Here is a 21,229-nt window from a genome sequence, read left to right as displayed (position 1 = left end):
CTCTATCTTCTGCAGTAACCATTTGTGTGGCACCTTATCGAATGCCTTTTGGAAATCTAAATACACCACATCCATCGGTACACCTCTATCCACCATGATCGTTATATCCTCAAAGAATTCCAGTAAATTAGTTAAACATGATTTCCCCTTCATGAATCCATGCTGCGTCTGCTTGATTATACTATTCCTATATAGATGTCCCGCTATTTCTTCGTTTATGATAGTTTCAAGCATTTTCCCCACTACAGATGTTAAACTAACCGGCCTATAGTTACCTACCTTTTGTCTGCCCCCTTTTTTAAACAGAGGCGTTACATTAGCTGCTTTCCAATCCGCTGGTACCTCCCCAGAGTCCAGAGAATTTTGGTAGATTATAACGAATGCATCTGCTATAACTTCCGCCATCTCTTATAATACCCTGGGATGCATTTCATCAGGACCAGGTGACTTGTCTACCTTGAGTCCCATTAGCCTGTCCAGCACTACCCCCCTAGTGATAGTGATTGTCTCAAGGTCCTCCCTTCCAACATTCCTGTGACCAGCAATTTTTGGCATGGTTTTTGTGTCTTCCACTGTGAAGACCAAAACAAAATAATTGTTTAAGGTCTCAGCCATTTCCACATTTCCCATTATTAAATCCCCCTTCTCATCTTCTAAGGGACCAACATTTGCTTTAGTCACTCTTTTCCGTTTTATATATCTGTAAAAGCTTTTACGATCAGTTTTTATGTTTTGCGCAAGTTTACCTTCGTAATCTATCTTTCCTTTCTTTATTGCTTTCTTAGTCATTCTTTGCTGTTGTTTAAAATGTTCCCAATCCTCTAGTTTTCTACTAACCTTGGCCACCTTATACGCATTAGTCTTTGATTTGATACTCTCCTTTATTTCCTTGGTTATTCACGGCTGGTTATCCCTTCTCTTACTGCCCTTCTTTTTCACTGGAATATATTTTTGTTGCGCACTATGAAAGAGCTCCTTAAAAGTCCTCCACTGTTCCTCAATTGTGCCACCATTTAGTCTGTGTTTCCAGTCTACTTTAGCCAACTCTGCCCTCATCCCACTGTAGTCCCCTTTGTTTAAGCATAGTACGCTCGTTTCTGACACAACTTCCTCACCCTCAATCTGTATTACAAATTCAACCATACTGTGATCACTCATTCCGAGAGGATCTTTTACTAGGAGATCATTTATTTTTCCTGTCTCATTGCACAGGACCAGATCTAAGATAGCTTGCTCCCTTGTAGGTTCTGTTACATACTGTTCTAAGAAACAATCCCGTATGCATTCTATGAATTCCTCCTCCAGGCTACCCCGTGCGATTTGATTTGACCAATCGATATGTAGGTTAAAATCCCCCATCACTACTGCCGTTCCTTTTTCACATGCCTCCATTATTCCCTTGATTATTGCCCGCCCCACCATGAAGTTATTATTTGGGTGCCTATAAACTACGCCCACCAGTGACTTTTTCCCCTTACTATCTCTAATCTCCACCCACAATGATTCAACATTTTGTTCATTAGAGCCAATATCGTCTCTCACAGCTGCCCTGATATCATCCTTTATTAACAGAGCTACCCCACCTCCTTTCCCTTCTTGTCTATCTTTCCGAATTGTCAGATACCCCTGTATGTTTAATTCCCAGTGTTGGCCACCCTCCAACCATGTTTCTGGAATGGCCACCAAATCATACCCATTTGTAATGATTTGTGCCGTCAACTCATTTACTTTATTTTGAATGCTGCGTGCATTTAGGTAGAGTGTTTTAATCCTAGTTTTTAAACCATGATTTTTAGTTTTGACCGCTCCTGCAGCCCCTTTATATTCAGTGGCCCTTTTTGTTATTTGCCTTGGGTTTCTCTGCCCTCCACTTTTACTCATCTCCTTTCTGTCTTTTGCTTTTGTCTCCTTTTTGTTTCCCTCTGTCTCTCTGCATTGGTTCCCATCCCCCTGCCATATTAGTTTAACTCCTCCCCAACAGCACTAGCAAACACTCCCCCTAGGACATTGGTTCCGGTACTGCCCAGGTGCAGACCGTCCGGTTTGTACTGGTCCCACCTCCCCCAGAACCGGTTCCAATGCCTCAGGAATTTGAATCCCTCCCTGCTGCACCACTGCTCAAGCCACGTATTCATCTGCGCTATCCTGCGATTCCTACTCTGACTAGCACGTGGCACTGGTAGCAATCCCGAGATTACTACTTTTGAGGTCCTACTTTTTAATTTCGCTCCTAGCTCCTTAAATTCGTCTCGTAGGACCTCATCCCTTTTTTTACCTATGTCGTTGGTACCAATGTGCACCACGACAACTGGCTGTTCTCCCTCCCTTTTTAGAATGTCCTGCACCCGCTCTGAGACATTCTTGACCCTTGCACCAGGGAGGCAACATACCATCCTGGAGCCTCAGTTGCGGCCGCAGAAACGCCTATCTATTCCCCTTACAATTGAATCCCCTATCACTATCGCTCTCCCACTCTTTTTCCTGCCCTCCTGTGCAACAGAGCCAGCCACGGTGCCATGAACTTGGCTGCTGCTGCCCTCCCCTGATGAGTCATTCCCTCAACAGTACTCAAAGTGGTGTATCTGTTTTGCAGGGGGATGACCGCAGGGGACCCCTGCACTACCTTCCTTGCACTGCTCTTCCTGCTGGTCTTCCATTCCGTAGCTGGCTGTGGACCCTTCACCTGCGGTAAGACCAACTCACTACACGTGCTACTCACGTCATTCTCAGCATCGTGGATGCTCCAGAGTGAATCCACCCTCAGCTCCAACTCCGCAACGCGGTCCGTCAGGAGCTGGATGCGGATACGCTTCCTGCACACATAGTCGTCAGGGACACCGGAAGTGTCCCTGAGTTCCCACATGAGGAGCATATCACGTGACCGAGCTCTCCTGCCATGACTTAACCCTTAGATACACTAAATTGGCAACAATGTTAACAGGTTACTTACTGATATAAAAAATAAAAAGAAAAGCTACTCACCAATCACCAGCCAATCACTTACCCCTTTGGCTGTGACGTCACCTTTTGATTTCTTTTTACTTTATTGCCTTCTCTCCCCACTGCAGCTGCACCGGCTGGGCCTTTATAGGCCTCACCAACGCCACGAACTCCCGCCTCTCGGACTGCCGCCGCCTCTCACTGCCGCTGGGCTTTTAAAGGCCTCACCAACGCCACGAACTCCCACCTCTCGGACTGCCCTGCCACGCGGTACACCTTGACTGCTCTCTCTTGGCCCTGGCGTTGTGGTGGAAATTAAAGGGGTGGGCCAAATGCCGCGGCCACCATATAATTTTCTTTGCCGGCTGACTTCCATGTTGGCCAGACTATTGTGCCCCCTGGTTCGGCCGGGCCACCAATGGGCAGTCTGGCACCCCCTCTTGGGTGTCAGGCCGCTGGCCCGGCCTAAACTCTCCCGGTTGCCCAGTGGGCCGAAGTTTAAAAATGTCCGATTCTCTTCCCTTTAACGGCAGGGAGAGAGCGTGGCGACGCACACGCGCTGTGACATCACCACCGCTCCACCGCTGATTGACAGCGAAGGAGACTTGATCCCGACCCAGATTCAGTCCCTCAGCTTCACATGCCATCGCACTTCGGCCTCCTTTAAGACCGGCTTCCGGTCCAACGAAAAAGAACCTTCAAAGACCTGGAAATTGAACGGACGGCCGCCTCCACTCTCCCGGCGGTAAAAAAAGCTTTCTGGCATGCCTGAATTTCGGCCTCCCAGCCCCTGACCTGTTCTTGTTGCCACACTATTTATGTGGCTGGTCCAGTTAACTCAATGGTCAATGGTAACCCCCCAGGATGTTGATGGTGGGGGATTCGGCGATGGTAATGCCATTGAATGTCAAGGGGCGGTTTTTAGACTCTCGCTTGTTGGAGATGGTCATTGTCTGGCACTTGTGTGGCGCGAATGTTATTTGTCACTTACTAGCCCAAGCCTGAATATCGTCCAGGTCTTGCTGCATGCGGGCATGGACTGCTCCATTATCTGAGGGGTTGCGAATGGCACTGTACACTGTGCAGTCATCCTCCAGAACTGTTGGGTAGGTGTCTGTATTTTACCTTAAAATCTAGGCTAACACACCCAGTGCACTGAGGGAGTGCTGCACTGTCAGAGATGCCATCTTTCGGATGAGACATTAAACCGAGGCCCCCTGTTCCCTCTCAGGTCGACATAAACGATCGAGCGGCTACTGTATCGAAGAAGAGCAGGGGATTCTCCTTGGTGTCCTGGTCAAAATTTATCCCTCAGCCAGCATCATTAAAAGCAGATGATCTGACCATTATCACGTTGTTGTTTGTGGGAGCTTGCTGTGTGCAAATTGGCTGCCGTGTTTCCTACATTACAATAGTGACAACACTTCAAAAAGTACTTCATTGGCTGTAAAGCATTTTATGACGTCCTGAGGTTGTGAAAGACAGTGCAGAAATGAAAGTTCCTTCTTCTTTCCCATTGCAACCAAAGGACACTCACAGAGCTTTGAAACTACCTCATTATTCCCACCATCATGGACTCTACCCAATGTATTAATTTATTTGGCTCAGAAAGCTACAGGTATGATATTTGGGAAGATGACCTTCTGTGGGGGTTCTCCCTCACCCCCAACTAATCCAGAATAAGGGGAAGCTGGATAAACACATGAGGGAGAAGGGAATAGAAGGATATGCTGATGGGGTGAGATGAAGAGGGGTGGGCGGGGCTGGTGTGGAGCATAAACACCAGCACGGACCTGTTGGGCCGTACATTATATGCAGCTGATTTGCGGCAACACAAAGTGACAGTATAACTGCACTCTTCATAGGACCCGGTATTGGTGGCCTTACCGCCCACAACCGCCGAGTTTTGCCTCCGGTTTCCTCTCTCTCCCAGTTTCCACTTAGGCTAGAGCGGGCGGGAGGGGAGTACTGCCGGGAATGTCCCGCTGACATCCTCTGGTGGCCAAGTAGCGCAAGTGGCCTCCTGTCCGCCGAGATGCCTGATTGGAGCGGGCAGAATATGGCGGGAGTTGGCGCCAGCAAGGGGAAGGATCGCTGCGTGGAGGCAGGTTTAATCCTGACTGTAGGTACGAAGAACTGAAAAAAAAGGTTAAAGAACATATTTAAAATGTTATTTTCCCAGCGACTTACCTGCATGGGGTCCCCTGAAGATATTCTGTTGTTTTTTTATTTTCAGGTCTTCCACCCTCCCTGGGCCTGACTCCGTCCTCAGCGGCACTTGGGCAGCAAGACCCTTTGCCGATGAGATTGAGAGCTCCCGCCCGCTGCTGCCCAGATTGACGGCGTAAGCCGTTATTTTACCGCTGGTTGGTACTGCCAACTCTTTTGGAGAAATCTTCCTGGCAAAGTACCGCCCGGTCTCTCGCCGGCCATCTGCGGTACTTTGGGCGGGCCTTGGCCTTCATCAATTTCGGGCCCATAGAGTCATAGAATGGTTACAGCATGGAAGAAGGCCATTCGGCTCGTCGAGCCCGTGCCGGCTCTCTGCAAGAGCACCTCAGCTAGTCCTGCTCCCGTGCCCTTTCCCTGTAGTCCTGCAAATTTTTTTCCTTCAGGTACAAAGAAAGGGAACTAAAGTGGGATGAGGGCAGAGTTGGCTAAAGTAGACTGGAAACACAGACTAAACGGTGGCACAATTGAGGAACAGTGGAGGACTTTTAAGGGATTCTTTCATAGTGCTCAACAAAAATATATTCCAGTGAAAAAGAAGGGCGGTAAGAGAAGGGATAACCAGCCGTGGATAACCAAGGAAATAAAGGAGAGTATCAAATTAAAGACCAATGCGTATAAGGTGGCCAAGGTTAGTGGGAAACTAGAAGATTGGGAAACTAGAAGATTGGGAAAATTTTAAACAACAGCAAAGAATGACTAAGAAAGCAATAAAGAAAGGAAAGATAGATTATGAAGGTAAACTTGCGCAAAACATAAAAACAGATAGTAAAAGGTTTTACAGATATATAAAACGGAAAAGAGTGACTAAAGCAAATGTTGGTCCTTAGAAGATGAGAAGGGGGATTTAATAATGAGAAATGTGGAAATGGCTGAGACTTTAAACAATTATTTTGCTTTGGTCTTCACAGTGAAAGACACAAAAACTATGCCAAAAATTGCTGGTCACAGGAATGTGGGAAGGGAGGACCTTGAGACAATCACTGTCACTAGGGGGGATAGTACTGGACAGGCTAATGGGACTCAAGGTAGACAAGTCCCTTGGTCCTGATGAAATGCATCCCAGGGTATTAAAAGAGATGGCGGAAGTTATAGCAGATGCATTCGTTATAATCTACCAAAATTCTCTGGACTCTGGGGAGGTACCAGCGGATTGGAAAGCAGCTAATGTAACGCCTCTGTTTATAAAAGGGGGCAGACAAAAGGCAGGTAACTATAGGCCGGTTAGTTTAACATCTGTAGTGGGGAAAATGCTTGAAACTATCATTAAGGAAGAAATAGCGGGACATCTAGATGGGAATAGTGCAATCAAGCAGACGCAGCATGGATTCATGAAGAGGAAATCATGTTTAACTAATTTACTGGAATTCTTTGAGGATATAACGAGCATGGTGGATAGAGGTGTACCAATGGATGTGGTGTATTTAGATTTCCAAAAGGCATTCGATAAGGTGCCACACAAAAGGTTACTGCAGAAGATAAAGATACGCGGAGTCAGAGGAAATGTATTAGCATGGATAGAGAATTGGCTGGCTAACAGAAAGCAGAGAGTCGGGATAAATGGGTCCTTTTCGGGTTGGAAATCGGTGGTTAGAAATCAGGGATCGGTGCTGGGACCACAACAGTTTACAATATACATAGATAACTTGGAAGAGGGGACAGAGTGTAGTGTAACAAAATTTGCAGATGACACAAAGATTAGTGGGAAAGCGGGTTGTGTAGAGGACACAGAGAGGCTGCAAAGAGATTTAGATAGGTTAAGCGAATGGGCTAAGGTTTGGCAGATGGAATACAATGTCAGAAAGTGTGAGGTCATCCACCTTGGGAAAAAAAACAGTAAAAGTGATTATTATTTGAATGGGGAGAAATTACAACATGCTGAGGTGCAGAGGGACCTGGGGGTCCTTGTGCATGAATCCCAAAAAGTTAGTTTGCAGGTGCAGCAGGTAATCAGGAAGGCGAATGGAATGTTGGCCATCATTGCGAGAGGGATGGAGTACAAAAGCAGGGAGGTCCTGCTGCAACTGTATGGGGTATTGGTGAGGCCGCACCTGGAGTACTGCGTGCAGTTTTGGTGACCTTACTTAAGGAAGGATATACTAGCTTTGGAGGGGGTACAGAGACGATTCACTAGACTGATTCCGGAGATGAGGGGGTTACCTTATGATGATAGATTGAGTAGACTGGGTCTTTACTCGTTAGAGTTCAGAAGGATGAGGGGTGATCTTATAGAAACATTTAAAATAATGAAAGGGATAGACAAGATTGAGGCAGAGAGGTTGTTTCCACTGGTCGGGGAGACTAGAACTAGGGGGCACAGCCTCAAAATACGGGGGAGCCAATTTAAAACCGAGTTGAGAAGGAATTTCTTCTCCCAGAGGGTTGTGAATCTGTGGAATTCTCTGCCCAAATAAGCAGTTGAGGCTAGCTCATTGAATGTATTCAAGTCACAGATAGATAGATTTTTAACCAATAAGGGAATTAAGGATTACGGGGAGCGGGCGGGTAAGTGGAGCTGAGTCCACGGCCAGATCAGCCATGACCTTGTTGAATGTCGGAGCAGGCTCGAGGGGCTAGATGGCCTACTCCTGTTCCTAATTCTTATGTTCTTATGTTCTTATGTACTTATCCAATTTGAAAGCAGTGATTGAGTCTGGCGCCACCACTCTTTCAGGCAGTGCATTCCAGATCCTAACCACTTGCTGTGCAAAAAAGCTTTTTCTTATGTTGCCTTTGGTTTTTTTGCCCATCATCTTAAACCTGTGTACTCAAGTTCTTGACCCTTCTGCCAATGGGAACAGTTGCTCTCTAAATACTCTGTCCAGTCTCCTCTTAGCCCTGAAATCGGACTGGCCGCCTCTCTGAAACCTCCAATCCATCAATATCTGTACATAATATTCATTTTAAACAATTTAGAATCCTGTCTGACAATAGGGAAGAATTGTGTATTTGTTAAAAAGATTAATTGTGCATCTCTCCCTTTTCTTACAGATAACATACATCATGCACAATGTCACTGATAAATCTCTCATTATAATTGATGAATTGGGTCGAGGAACCAGTACAGAGGAAGGCATTGGCATTTGCCATGCAATCTGTGAATTTCTGCTCAGTTTCAAGGTAAACGATTTGATCATTTCAGTCTTTATGTGACCGAGCCTCAGGATTTTTGCATCTGAGAAAGAAATAAAAGGTTACTGCACAAGATAAAAGTTCACGGGGTTGGGGGTAATATATTAGCATGGAGAGAGGATTGGCTAACTAACAGAAAACAGAGAGTCAGGATAAATGGTTCATTCTCTGGTTGGCAATCAGTAACTAGTGCCGCAGGGATCAGTGCTGGGACCCCAACTATTTACAATCTATATTAACGACTTGGAAGAAGGGACTGAGTGTAACGTAGCCAAGTTTGCTGACGATACAAAGATGGGAGGAAAAGCAATGTGTGAGGAGGACACAAAAAATTTGCAAAAGGACATAGACGGGCTAAGTGAGTCACTAGGTTGATTCCGGGGATGAGGGGGTTGACTTATGAGGAAAGGTTGAGTAGGTTGGGCCTCTACTCATTGGAATTCAGAAGAATGAGAGGTGATCTTATTGAAACGTATAAGATAATGAGGGGGCTTGACAAGGTGGATGCAGAGAGGATGTTTCCACTGATGGGGGAGACTAGAACTAGAGGGTATGATCTTAGAATAAGGGGCCGCCCATTTAAAACAGAGATGAAGAGAAATTTCTTCTCTCAGAGGGTTGTAAATCTGGAATTCGCTGCCTCAGAGAGCTGTGGAAGCTGGGACATTGAATAAATTTAAGACAGAAATAGACAGTTTCTTAAACGATAAGGGAATAAGGGGTTATGGAGAGCGGGCGGGGAAGTGGAGCTGAGTCCATGATCAGATCATCCATGATCTTATTGAATGGTGGAGCAGGCTCGAGGGGCTGTGTGGGCTACTCCTGCTCCTATTTCTTATGTAAATGGTCAAACTTTGCATCGAACATTGGTGATTCGGAATGGGTAGAGCTGGTAAGATGAGAGGGCAGCAGGGCCTGTTGGCTAACCTAACATGCCTGGTCTCGCCCTTCCCATCTCCTCCTCCTCTGAGCGCGACAGCTGAGAGATATCCTTCGGGCAAACCTTTTGGCACCAACAAAATGTTTTAATATTCATTCACGGGATGTGGACGTTCCTGGCAAGGCCATCTTTTATTGTCCATGCCTAGTTTCCCCTTGAGAAGCTGGTAGTGGGCCTTATTGTTGAACCGTTGCGATCCGTGCGGTGAAGGTGCTCCCACGTTGCTCTAAAACCACCTACTTTCACCTCCGTAACGTTGTTCGTCTCCGACCCTGCCTCAGCTCATCTGCTGCTGAAACCTTCATCCACGCCTTCGTTATCTCTAGACTTGACTATTCTAATGCTCTCCTGGCCAGCCTCCCATTTTCCACCATCCATAAATTTGAACTCATCCAAAACTCTCCTACCTGTGTCCTAACTCGCACCAAGTCCCATTGACCTAAATTAGCTCCCGGTCCGACAACGACTCGATTTTAAAATTCTCATCCTTGTTTTCCAATCCCTCCTTGACCTCGCTCCTCCCTATCTCTGTAACCTCCTCCAGCCCCACTTAATTTGACAACGCTCCTTTGAAGCGCCTTTGGTCATTTTTACTAAGTTAAAGGCGCTATATAAATGGAAGTAATTATTATTGTTGTTGTTGTAGTGAGTTCCGCGATTTTGATCCAGTGATGATGAAGCAACAGCGATATATTTGCAAGTTGGAATGGCATGTGTGACTTGGAGGGGGAATTTGGAGGTGATGGTGTCCTTCTAGCGGATTTGGGAGGTGCAGGGCCTGTTAGGTGGAGGTGCTGTGGAAGAATCCTTCGCGAGTTGCTGCAGTGCATCCTGTGGATGGTACACATTGCAGACACGATGCGCCGGGTGTGGAGGGAGTGTGTTTGGGAGATGCTGTCGAAGAAGCTTTAGGGAGTTGCATCCATCCTACACGCTGTAGCCACGTTTCGCGATCAGAGCAAATAATGACAACTGGCACAAAGGCTCATGAAAGTCTAAGTCCCAGCATGAAAACAAAAGTTACAAGCGCCTTTAAATGGCCAGAAACACTTCTTCTAAAATCTCTGGGCCTTTTAAAAGGTCTCCTGTCTGGAGACTTCCCGTCTGGTTCCCATGGGCTTGCTGGGATCTCGAATCACCCAAGGGCTGGGAAATGGTGCAAAAATAACAGTCGGGAAGCAAATTTATAAAAATTAATAAAAAAGGATTTACTCTGTTGAGTCTATATAGAATATTGTCATATATCCCTCTGGCCTTTATCTGGGGTATTACACAATATTGTCATATATCCCTCTGGCCTTTATCTGGGGTATTACACAATATTGTCATATATCCCTCTGGCCTTTATCTGGGGTATTACACAATATTGTCATATATCCTTCTGGCCTTTATCTGGGGTATTACACAATATTGTCATAAATCCCTGTTGCCCTTATGTGGGATGCTCCAGGATATTATTGTACATCGATTACCTCCAATACAAGTTTCAGGAGAATAAAACATTGAAAAAGTCTGATTAATGCTCTTAATTAAATCAAATCAATAAGATAACAAAACACAACCCCTCACATACACTGCATATAAGATATAGGAACCAATAATACTCACATACCTCAACAGATGTTGTCTTTGCTGCCTTTGCACACCTGAGATTAGATCAATGAATTTCCCTGAACATTGTCCTTAGTCATGGAGCACTGTGAACAGTCCTGGGGCTAGAGATTGCACAGCGCCCGGTTTGGGGAGATTACTTTTGCGGGAGAGCAAAGTATCGCAGGGCACTACACAATTGAATCCGATGCGAAATTCTGGTTTAGCGCTGCAGGAGGGAAGTGGAGCACTAAGTCAAGCGCTACCATGTCCCTTGGAGCGCAACACGGAGCAAGATGGGTGGCAGCGATAGACCGCTGCACAATGTCCCATGCAGCGCTGCCGGATTCACAGGCTCCTTTCCTCCTTTGAAGGGAAGGTCCAATGCGGAGGTCGTTTCAAGATAAGGCTAGGAATGGTGGGCGACGGTATCTGCGATCCACGAAGGGCAACCCCAAGCACTCGGAGAGAGAGCTCAGGGCTGATCAATCACAGGTTGGAAAAATTCCAAACACAGCACACTGGAGTGATAATAAAATTGTGGCCTACCTGGCCACCACTGCCTTTAATTACCACTCCCTAAACAGCCGACTGTGGTCACAATGCTTCCTGCAGATGCTTTTGTTGATGCCCGGCATTACTGCAGGGAGCGGAAGCGAATTTAACATCTGGGGCGATAACGGGGTGCTGTGCACCGGATTACGTCATGATCTCCGGAGTGGAGGAGATCGAGGCGGTAAGTTTGAGTGCCAACTATAACCCGCCATGCAAGTTTGCGGACATCAATAATTTTGCCGCGCCCGGTAAGCCGTTAGCATCCTGTTATCGTCCCTCCCTCCCCCCAAGATGCTAACGGGAGGCGCAAAGGGGGCCAATTTCTCCCCCCATGTCTCCATATTATGAAAAGGATTCAGAGGCACTGGAGAAGGCACAAAAACTATTTTCAGAATGATACCAGAACTGAGAGGTTATACCTATCAGGAAAGATTAAACAGCCTGGAGCTCTTTTCTCTTGAAAAGAGATGGCTGAGGGGCAGCCTGATAGAGCTCTTTAAAATTATGAAGGGGTTGGATAGGGTAGATATAGTGAAAATGTTTCTACTTGTGGGGGAGACCAGAACTAAGGGCCATATATATAAGACAGTCACTAATAAATCTAATGGGGAATCCAGCAGAAACATCTTTACCCAGAGAGCAGTGAGAATGTGGAACTCGCTGCCACAGGGAGGGGTTGAGGTGAATAGTATCGATGCATTTAAGGTGAAGCTGGATAAACACATGAGGGAAAAAGGAATAGAAGGATAGGTTGATAGGGCGGGACAAAATAAATTGGGAGGAGGCTCGTGTGGAGCATAAACACTGGCACGGACCAGTTGGGCCGAATGGCCTGTTTCTGTGCTGTACAAGGGTAAAGTGGGTTTCCGAACGTTATAAAGAAAGAATTTGCATTTCCCTAGTGTCTTTCATAACCTCAGGACGTCCCAAAGCACTTTACAGCCAATGAAGTATTTTTGAAGTGTAGTCACTGTTGTAATGTAGGAACCGCAGCAGCCAATTTGTGCACAGCAAGCTCCCACCAACAGCAATGTGATAATGGACCAGATCATCTGTTTTTAGTGATGTTAGCTGAGGGATAAATATTGGCCAGGACACCAGGGAGACCTTCTCTGCTCTTCTTCGAAATAGTGCCATGGGATCACTTATGTCCACCTGAGAGGGCAGACGGCACCTCAGTTTAACATCTCATCCGAAAGACGGCACCTCCAACAGTGTAGCACTTCCTCAGCACTGCACTGGAGTGTCAGCCTAGATTTTTCTGGATTGGGACTTGAACCCACAACCTTCTGACTCAGAGGCAAGACCGCTACCCACTGAGCCACAGCTGACACTGTGATGTTGTGTGCTGAGGGTAGTGTACATACCCCCACCGGACATCTTTGTCGAGGTGGGGTTTTTTGATATTTGGTCATTTGGAACAAACCGTTTTCTTTCTTTCCATTCAGGCATTCACACTGTTTGCCACTCACTTCCTGGAAGTCTGCCAGCTGGATGCTCTGTATCCCAATGTGGAAAACAACCACTTTGAAGTTCAGCACAATCGAAGCATCACCGGAAACTACAATAAGATCGTCTACACATACATTCTCTCCAAAGGCTACACTGAGGAGAAGAACTATGGTAAGGTACACTGCCGGACACGGTAACATTAAGGACAGGAGGAGGCCGTTCAGCCCTTCAAACCTGCTCTGCCATTCAATTAGATTAGCTTACGGCTGATCTGTACATTAGGGACAGGAGGAGGCCATTCAGCCCTTCAAACCTGCACTGCCATTCAATTAGATCAAGGCTGACCTGTACCTCAACTGCACTTGCTCCATATCCCTCAACACCTTGCCCATCAAAAATCTATCGATCTCAGTCTTGAAAGTTTAAATTGATCCAGCATCTTTACGGGATGAGAATTCCAGATTTCTTTCATCCTTTGTATGATAAATGCTTCCTGATTTCGCTCCTGAACAGCTTGGCTCGTTAAACAAATGATGTCCCATCCAGAATGTTATGTTCATAATAAAGTAATGTAACTGAGTACTGTAGACGTAAGTGTGACCTTAGTTCCTTTATTCTAACTCCAGAGTGCTTGTACAGCATGGGAGGCCTGCTTATATACAGTGCTCCCAAGGGATGCTGGGATCCCTTGGGACTCCAACAGTGTGCCCTCTGGTGGTGGTATAATACTGGCTACATAGGGTTGCATACATAACATTACTCCCTCCCAAAGTTAATAGTATACTTATTTACAGGGTGAGACGATTTGGGGCCTTTCGCTCCCTTGTCGATCGTCTCGATTCTTCGCTGGGCTGCTGGGGATGATGAGTTCAGCTTCGTGGTCAACCGTGGTGTCGATTGCCACTTGTGTGTGTGTTGGAGGGTCGAAGTTGGTGGTGTCCTCTTCGGGTTGCTCGTGGCTGTCTGAATCACAGTTTGGTTTGGTCCAATTGCTTTCTGCAAGTTAGTCGATTTGCGAGTTTGACCTGAAACACCCTACTCCCTTCTTTGGCTATGACAGTGCCAGCAAGCCATTTGGGACCATGTCCATAGTTGAGTACAAATACAGGGTCATTGACTACAATATCGCGTGACAAATTTGCGCGATCATGGTACATGCTTTGTTGATGCTGCCTGTCCTCGACATGATCATGGAGATCAGGGTGGATGAGAGAGAGCCTTGTTTTGAGCGCCCTTTTCTTGAGCAGCAGTAACTGAGTAGGACTCGGGACAGGCGGGTCTGCAGGGAGCCTTCTGACATGCATTTCAAGCTTTGCTTGATGGTTTGGACTGCCCGTTCCGCCTGGCCATTGGATGCGGGCTTGAACGGGGCAGATGTGACGCGCTTGATCCCATTGCGGGACATGAATTCCTTGAATTCAGCACTGGTGAAGTACGGCCCATTGTCGCTGACAAGGACATCAGGCAGGCCGTGCGTGGCAAACATGGCTCGTAGGCTTTCGATGGCGGCGGTGGACGTGCTTACAGACATTATTACACACTCAATCCATTTTGAATAAGCATCCACAACAACTAAAAACATTTTGCCTAGAAACGGGCCAGCAAAGTCAACGTGGATCCTTGACCCCGGTTTGGAGGGTCATGACCACAAACTTAGCGGTGCCTCCCTGGGTGCATTGCTCAGTTGAGAGCAAGTGTTGTATTGGCGCATGCAAGATTCCAAATCTGAGTTGATGCCGGGCCACCACACTTGGGATCTGGCTATAGCTTTCATCATTACTATGCCTGGGTGGGTACTGTGTAGATTGTGTATGAACGTTTCCCTGCCTTTCTTAGGCAAAACCACGCGATTACCCCACAAAAGACAGTCCGCCTGTATGGACATTTCGTCTTTGCGCCGCTGGAATGGCTTGATCTCTTCATACAATTCCGCTGGGACGCTGGACCAGCTCCCATGGAGAACACAGTTTTTTTACAAGGGACATTAAAGGATCCTAGTTGGTCCAGGTCCTGATCTGGCGGGCCATGGTGGGTGACGTTTCGTTTTCAAATGCATCCATTACCAAGAGCAAGTCTGCAGTCTGTGCATTTCCACCCCAGGTGGTGGGCAGTGGTAGCCGACTGAGAGCATCAGCGCAGTTCTCTGTGCCTGGTCTGTGGCGGATTACATAGTTATATGCAGACAGCATGAGCGCCCATCTTTGGATGCGAGCAGAGGCATTGGTATTAATCCCTTTGCTCTCTGAGAATAGCGGTATGAGTGGCTTGTGGTCAGTTTCTAACTCAAACTTAAGCCCACACAGATACTGGTGCATTTTTTTCACCCCGTAAACGCATGCCAGAGCTTCTTTTTCAATCATGCTGTGGGCCCTTTCGGCCTTGGACAAGCTCCTGGATGCATAAGCGACCGGTTGCAATGTTCCCGATTCGTTTGCTTGTTGTAACACACACACGACCCCGTACGACGACGCATCGCAAGCTAGCACTAAACGTTTACATGGGTCATACAGAACAAGCAGTTTGATGGAACATAACAGATTTCTGGCTTTCTCAAAAGCTGTCTCTTGTGATTTCCCCCATACCCAGTCATCTCCCTTGCGTAGCAACACATGTAGAGGTTCTAGCAAGGTGCTTAACCCGGGTAGGAAATTATCAAAATAATTGAGGAGTCCCAGGAACGACCGCAGCTCCGTCACGCTCTGTAGTCTTGGCGCGTTCTTGATGGCCTCCATCTTGGCGTTAGTGGGTCTGATGCCGTCTACCACGACTCTTCTCCCTAAGAACTCGACCTCTGGTGCCAGGAAAACACACCAAGCGTTTCAACCTGAGTCCCACGCGATCTAGCCGACTTAGAATCTCTTCCAGGTTCATCAACTGTTTGATGGTGTCCCGACCTGTGATCAATATGTCGTCCTGGAAAACCACGGTGCGCGGAACCGACTTTAGCAGACTCTCCATGTTCCTTTGAAAAATAGGCTCGGCCGATCGAATCCCAATCTATTGTACATCTATTGTAGATGAACAGACCTTTGTGCGTGTTAATGCAGGTGAGGCCTTTCGAAGATTCCGCCAGCTCCTGCAGGCCGTGTAGGCCGAGGTCAGGTCCAACTTGGTGAATGTCTTTCTCCTGCCAGTGTGGCAAATAGGTCATCTGCCTTGGGTAGTGGGTACTGGTCCTGCAGTGAAAAACGGTTAATTGTTACCTTATAGTCCCCACAAATTCTGACCGTGCCATTGCCCTTGAGGACCAGAATAATCGGACTGGCCCACTCGTTGAACTCCACCGGCGCGATGATGCCTTCTCGCTGCAGCCTGTCCAGCTCGATCTCCACTTTCTCTCACATCATGTATGACACAGTCCGTGCCTTGTGGTGAATGGGTCGTGTACCGGGAACCAAGTGGATCTGCACCTTCGCCCCCGAGAAACTTCCAATGCCTGGCTCAAACAACGATGGAAACTTGCTCAAAACCTGGGCACATGAGGCGTCATCGACGGACGAAAGTGCTCGGATGTCGTCCTAGTTCCAACGGATTTTCCCCAGCCAGCTTCTGCTGAACAGTGTGGGGCCATCTCCTGGTACAATCCATAGTGGGAGTTTGTGCACTGCTCCATCATAGGAGACTTTTACTGCTGCGCTGCCAGTTACAGGGTGTGAATGGAGCTAAGCTTGGCCTTGTTGCACCACAGCCTGTCGAAGGACTTTTTGCTCATGATAGACTGACTCGCACCCGTGTCCAGTTCCATGGATAGAAACATAGAAACATAGAAATTAGGTGCAGGAGCAGGCCATTCGGCCCTTCGAGCCTGCACTGCCATTCAATAAGATCATGGCTGATCATTCAACCTCAGGACCTCTTTCCTCCCTTCTCTCCATACCCCTTGATCCCTTTGGCCATAAGGGCCGTATCCAATTCCCTTTTGAATATATCTAACGAACTGGCCTCAATAACTCTCTGCAGTAGGGAATTCCACAGGTTAACCACTCTCTTGAGTGAAGAAGTTTCTCCTCATCTCGATCCTAAATGGCTTACCCCTTATTCTTAGACTGTGACCCCTGGTTCTGGAACTCCCCAGCAACGGGAACATTCTTCCTGCCTCTAACCTGCCCAATCCCGTCAGAATTTTATATGTTTCTGTGAGATCCCCTCTCATTCTTTTAAACTGCAGTGGATACAAGCCCAGTCGATCCAGTCTCTCCTCATATGTCAGTCCTGGAATTCCGTTCAGTTCGACTTTTAACATGATCGGTGGGTATTTCGTGGTGAAGTTGTGTACCCTGTACACTTCTGCCTCCTCAGTTCGAGTCTCTAGTTCAGTGTTATATATGTAAACTTGTATTGCTCTGTACAGCCACCAGAGGGCTCATCCCCTGGAGTCCCAAGGAATCCCATAATCCCTTGAGAGCACAGGTATTTAAGGAGGCCTCACAGGTTGGAGAGGCATTCTGGAGATCTGCAAATAAAAGACTAAGGTCACACATTAACTTTGAGCTCACAGTGTTCAGTCTGACTCTTTCTCCATACTTAACAAGTCTGATCCGCCATGGATCGGTCTTCCTCTGCAACGTGGTGGTTGCAGGGTTTGCAACTTGTCTACACATTCGCTGGAAGTGTCCCATTGTTCCACAGCCTTTGCACGCATAGTGTTTGAAGCGGTATTGATGGGCTCGATGATCACCTCCGCAGCGCCAACAAGGTGTTAACTCCCTCACGTTAACATTTGATGGCGGACTCTGGGTCATCTGAGGTCGTGCAGCTGCAGGCGTGTACGTTCTGCCAAATGCATTCCTGCCTGAAAACGATGTTACTTTGTGTACAGTACTTGCCGAAACCTCTTTATGCTGCGAAATTTGTTTGGTATTATCACAGGTGGACATAAATGCCTGGGCTATCGTTATGGCTTTGCTCAGGTTCGATGTTTTAACAGTCAATAGTTTGCGAAGGATAACCTCATGGCCAATGCCAAGCACAAAAAAGTCTTGTAGCATTTGCTCCAGGAATCCACTGAATTCGCAATGTCCTGCAAGGCGCCTTAGTTCGGCGAGGTAGCTCGCCACTTCCTGGCCTTCAGACCGTTGACATGTGTAAAATCGATACCTTGTCATCAGAACGCTCTCTTTCGGATTTAGGTGTTCCTGGACCAGCTTACACAGTTCTTCATAGGATTTAGTTGTTGGTTTCACCGGAGCGAGAAGATTCTTCATGAGATCATAGATTGTTGCCCCACAGATCGCCCTTCGTTTGGCAGTGTTCTCGTCCCTTTCCAGCTCATTGGCCACGAAGTATTGGTCAAGTCGCTCCACGAAGGCCTCCCAATCGTCCCCTTCTGAGAACTTCTCCAGGATACCAACAGTTCTCTGCATTTTCGCGTGATGGTTCGTTATCTCGTTGCCAGTTGTTATGTTCATAATAAAGTAATGTAACTGAGTACTGTAGACGTGACTAAGTGGAACCTTAGTTCCTTTATTCTAACTCCAGAGTGCTGGTACAGCATGGGAGGCCTGCTTATATACAGTGCTCCCAAGGGATGCTGGGATCCCTTGGGACTCCAAAAGGTACGCCCTCTGGTGGTGGTATAATACTGGTTACATAGGGTTGCATACATAACACAGAAGAAGTAGCTTCTCAGAATCTACCCTATCGAATCCTTTTAACATTTTAAACACCTCGATCAGATCTTCCCTCAATCTCCTATAACTCAAAGGAATAGAAACATAGAAAATAGGTGCAGAAGCAGGCCATTCGACCCTTCGAGCCTGCACCACCATTCAATATGATCATGCACTTCAGTACCCCATTCCTGCTTTCTCTCCATACTCCTTGATCTCTTTAGCCGTAAGGGCCACATCTAACTCCCTTTTGAATATATCTAACGAACTGGCCTCTACAAGTTTATACATTCCCTGATGTGTTTTCTAGGTTCTTTAAAGCCAATCAGTTGTATTTTTAAAGCTGATAAATTAAATTTTTGATTAAAACATATGTACACTTGGTGTGCATGAGCTGCTGATAATTACTTACTGATCCTGCCACCAGAACAGCATCATCTGTTATCGAGGTACACAGCAAACTCATTTGTCCTGTCATCACAATCCAAGATAAATTGTGACAGCTTTGACCGCAGCAGAGGAAATGATCTTAGTTTCATGCTGTTTTGTGGCGGAAGTTGCATTTAAAATGGGAGATTCGAGTGACACGAGTTGGAACGGAAATAGCTGATCTGACTTGGGGCAGTGGTTGGGATTCTAAATTGGCCTCAGCAACTTGTATTGGGGTAGGGTGGGGGGAGGTGCGGAGAAGTGAACTCATCCGGGGTTCCTGCTCCGAAACAATATCCAAGGATCCCTGCTTGGATGGCTGACTATAATTAAGGATAGGGTGACTGAAGACCTCGAAAATTTTCAGTTGATCAGAGAAAGCATGGATTTGTGAAAGGTCTTCTTCTTAGGCAGTCCCTCGTATCGAGGATGACTTGCTCCCACACCAAAAATGGATGAGTTCACAGGTGATTCAATGAAGGACCTAATATTCCAGATCCCGAACTACATCCTCGAGGGTGGAAGATGCCTGTGCGTAAATTTTTTTAACGTGTGGTGGCCGTTGCACACCAGCCACCACACGGGCTTGACAGAGCTAGGTCTTGGTCCAGTGGCGAGGGATGAACCAGGACGACTGGAGATCAGCTCTGCTGCACGGACCGAGTGCTCACACATATCGCAGTGTGGGCTGGTCCGTGCTGCCCCTGGGCCCTCGCCTCTCCTGGGCCATGATCACATCCCTCTACAATCTTTTGCTGCTCCTTCGCCACTCCTCTGCTGCTTGCCGCCTCTCCTGCTATACCTGCCCACGCTCCAATCAGTGACCTTGATTTAGGTGACTAAAATAGAGGAAAGAGGAATGTCTAAGGATGTTATTTATATGTACTTCCAGAAGGCATTTGACAAAGTCCCACATAAGAGACTATTAACTAAGGTAGAAGCCCTCGGAGTTGAAGGCAAATTATTGACCTGGTTAGAAAATTGGCTGAGTGGCAGGAGACAGAGAGTAGGGATAATGGGCTCAAATTGGCAGGATGTGATTAGTGGTGTCCCACAGGGACCTGTGTGGGCCTCAACTATTCACTGTATTGATCAATGACTTCAATGATGGCATAAAAAATCATATATCCAAATTTGCCGATGACACACAAGTGGCATTGTAGGCAGAGTAGATGAAAGCATAAAATTACATAGGGATATTGGCAGATTAAGTGATTGGGCAAAATTGTGGCAAATGGATTTTAATGTAGGCAAACGTGAGATCATCCACTTTGGATCTAAAAGGATAGAGCAGGGTACTTTCTAAATGGTGAAAAGCTAAAAACAGTGGAATTCCAAAGAGACTTGGGAGTCCAGGTACATAGATCATTGAAATGTCATGGACAGGTACAGAAAATAATCAAACAGGCTAATGGGATGCTGGACTTTATATCCAGAGGACTAGAATACAAGGGGTAGAAGTTATGCTGCAGCTATACAAAACCTTGGCTAGACCACACCTGGAGCACTGAGAGCAGTTCTGGGCTCCACACCTGAGGAAGAATATATTTGCCTTGGAGGCAGTGCAGCGTGGGCTTATCAAAATGATACCCAGACTCCAAGGGATAAATTATAAGGAGAGATTACACAAATTAAGGTTGTATTCCCTAGAATTTAGCTGGTTAAGGGGTGATCTGATCAAATATTTTGAAGATATTAAGGGGAACAGATAGGGTAGATAGAGAGAAACTATTTTTGCTGGTTTGGGAGTCTAAGACTAGGTGGCATAGTCTAAAAATTAGAGCCAGACCTTTCAGGAGTGAAATTAAGAAACACTTCTGGACGCAAGGTTGGAACTCACTTCCACAAACGACAATTGATACTAGAGTGCACATTGAGAATTCATAGGAACAGGAGTAGGCCATTCAGCCTCTTGACCCGGATCCGATATTCAATTAGGCTGATCTATATCTTAACTCTATCTACCGCCTTGGTCACTTAAAACCCTTGCCGAGCAAAAAACTGTCAATCTTGGTTTTGAAATTTTCAACTGGTCCACTGTCCCTTCGGGGGAGTGAGTTCCAGATTTTCACTACCCTTTATGTGAAGAAGTGCTTCCTGACATCATCCTTGAACGGCCTAGCTCTGATTTTAAGGTTATGACCCCTTGTTCTGGACTCCCCCCATCAGAGGAAATAATTTCTCTCTCACTACCCTGTGAATTTCTTAAATCATCTCAAACACCTCGATTAGATCACTGCTTAATCAGGGAATACAAGCCGAGTCTATCTGTATATGCATGTGCACCCATAATCTATGTCTGTTACTGGAAGGAAAATCACGGGCTTGTGTTTGTGCGATTTCCCGATGTACG

General features: G+C 46.6%; 1 protein-coding gene across 4 annotated transcripts in view; it reads left to right on the top strand.

Annotated features, from left to right (window-relative positions):
• Nucleotides 1-21,229, top strand: part of msh4 (mutS homolog 4) — a 133,179-nt gene that overhangs the window by 99,202 nt on the left and 12,748 nt on the right. For 3 of the 4 annotated variants that reach the window (XM_070886454.1, XM_070886453.1, XM_070886455.1), the window contains 2 exons: nucleotides 8,161-8,289; nucleotides 12,835-13,009. In XM_070886454.1, coding sequence (XP_070742555.1) covers nucleotides 8,161-8,289; nucleotides 12,835-13,009 — 304 coding nt within the window. Of the gene's footprint in view, nucleotides 1-2,593; nucleotides 2,689-8,160; nucleotides 8,290-12,834; nucleotides 13,010-21,229 lie in introns of those variants that run through there. The other variant, XM_070886456.1, reaches the window with a different exon arrangement.

The sequence above is a fragment of the Pristiophorus japonicus genome, chromosome 8 (genome assembly GCF_044704955.1).
Source record: "Pristiophorus japonicus isolate sPriJap1 chromosome 8, sPriJap1.hap1, whole genome shotgun sequence".
Classification (NCBI taxonomy): domain Eukaryota; kingdom Metazoa; phylum Chordata; class Chondrichthyes; family Pristiophoridae; genus Pristiophorus; species Pristiophorus japonicus.
Note: the sequence above shows the minus strand (reverse complement) of the source record. Positions and strands in the feature narration are given on the sequence as shown.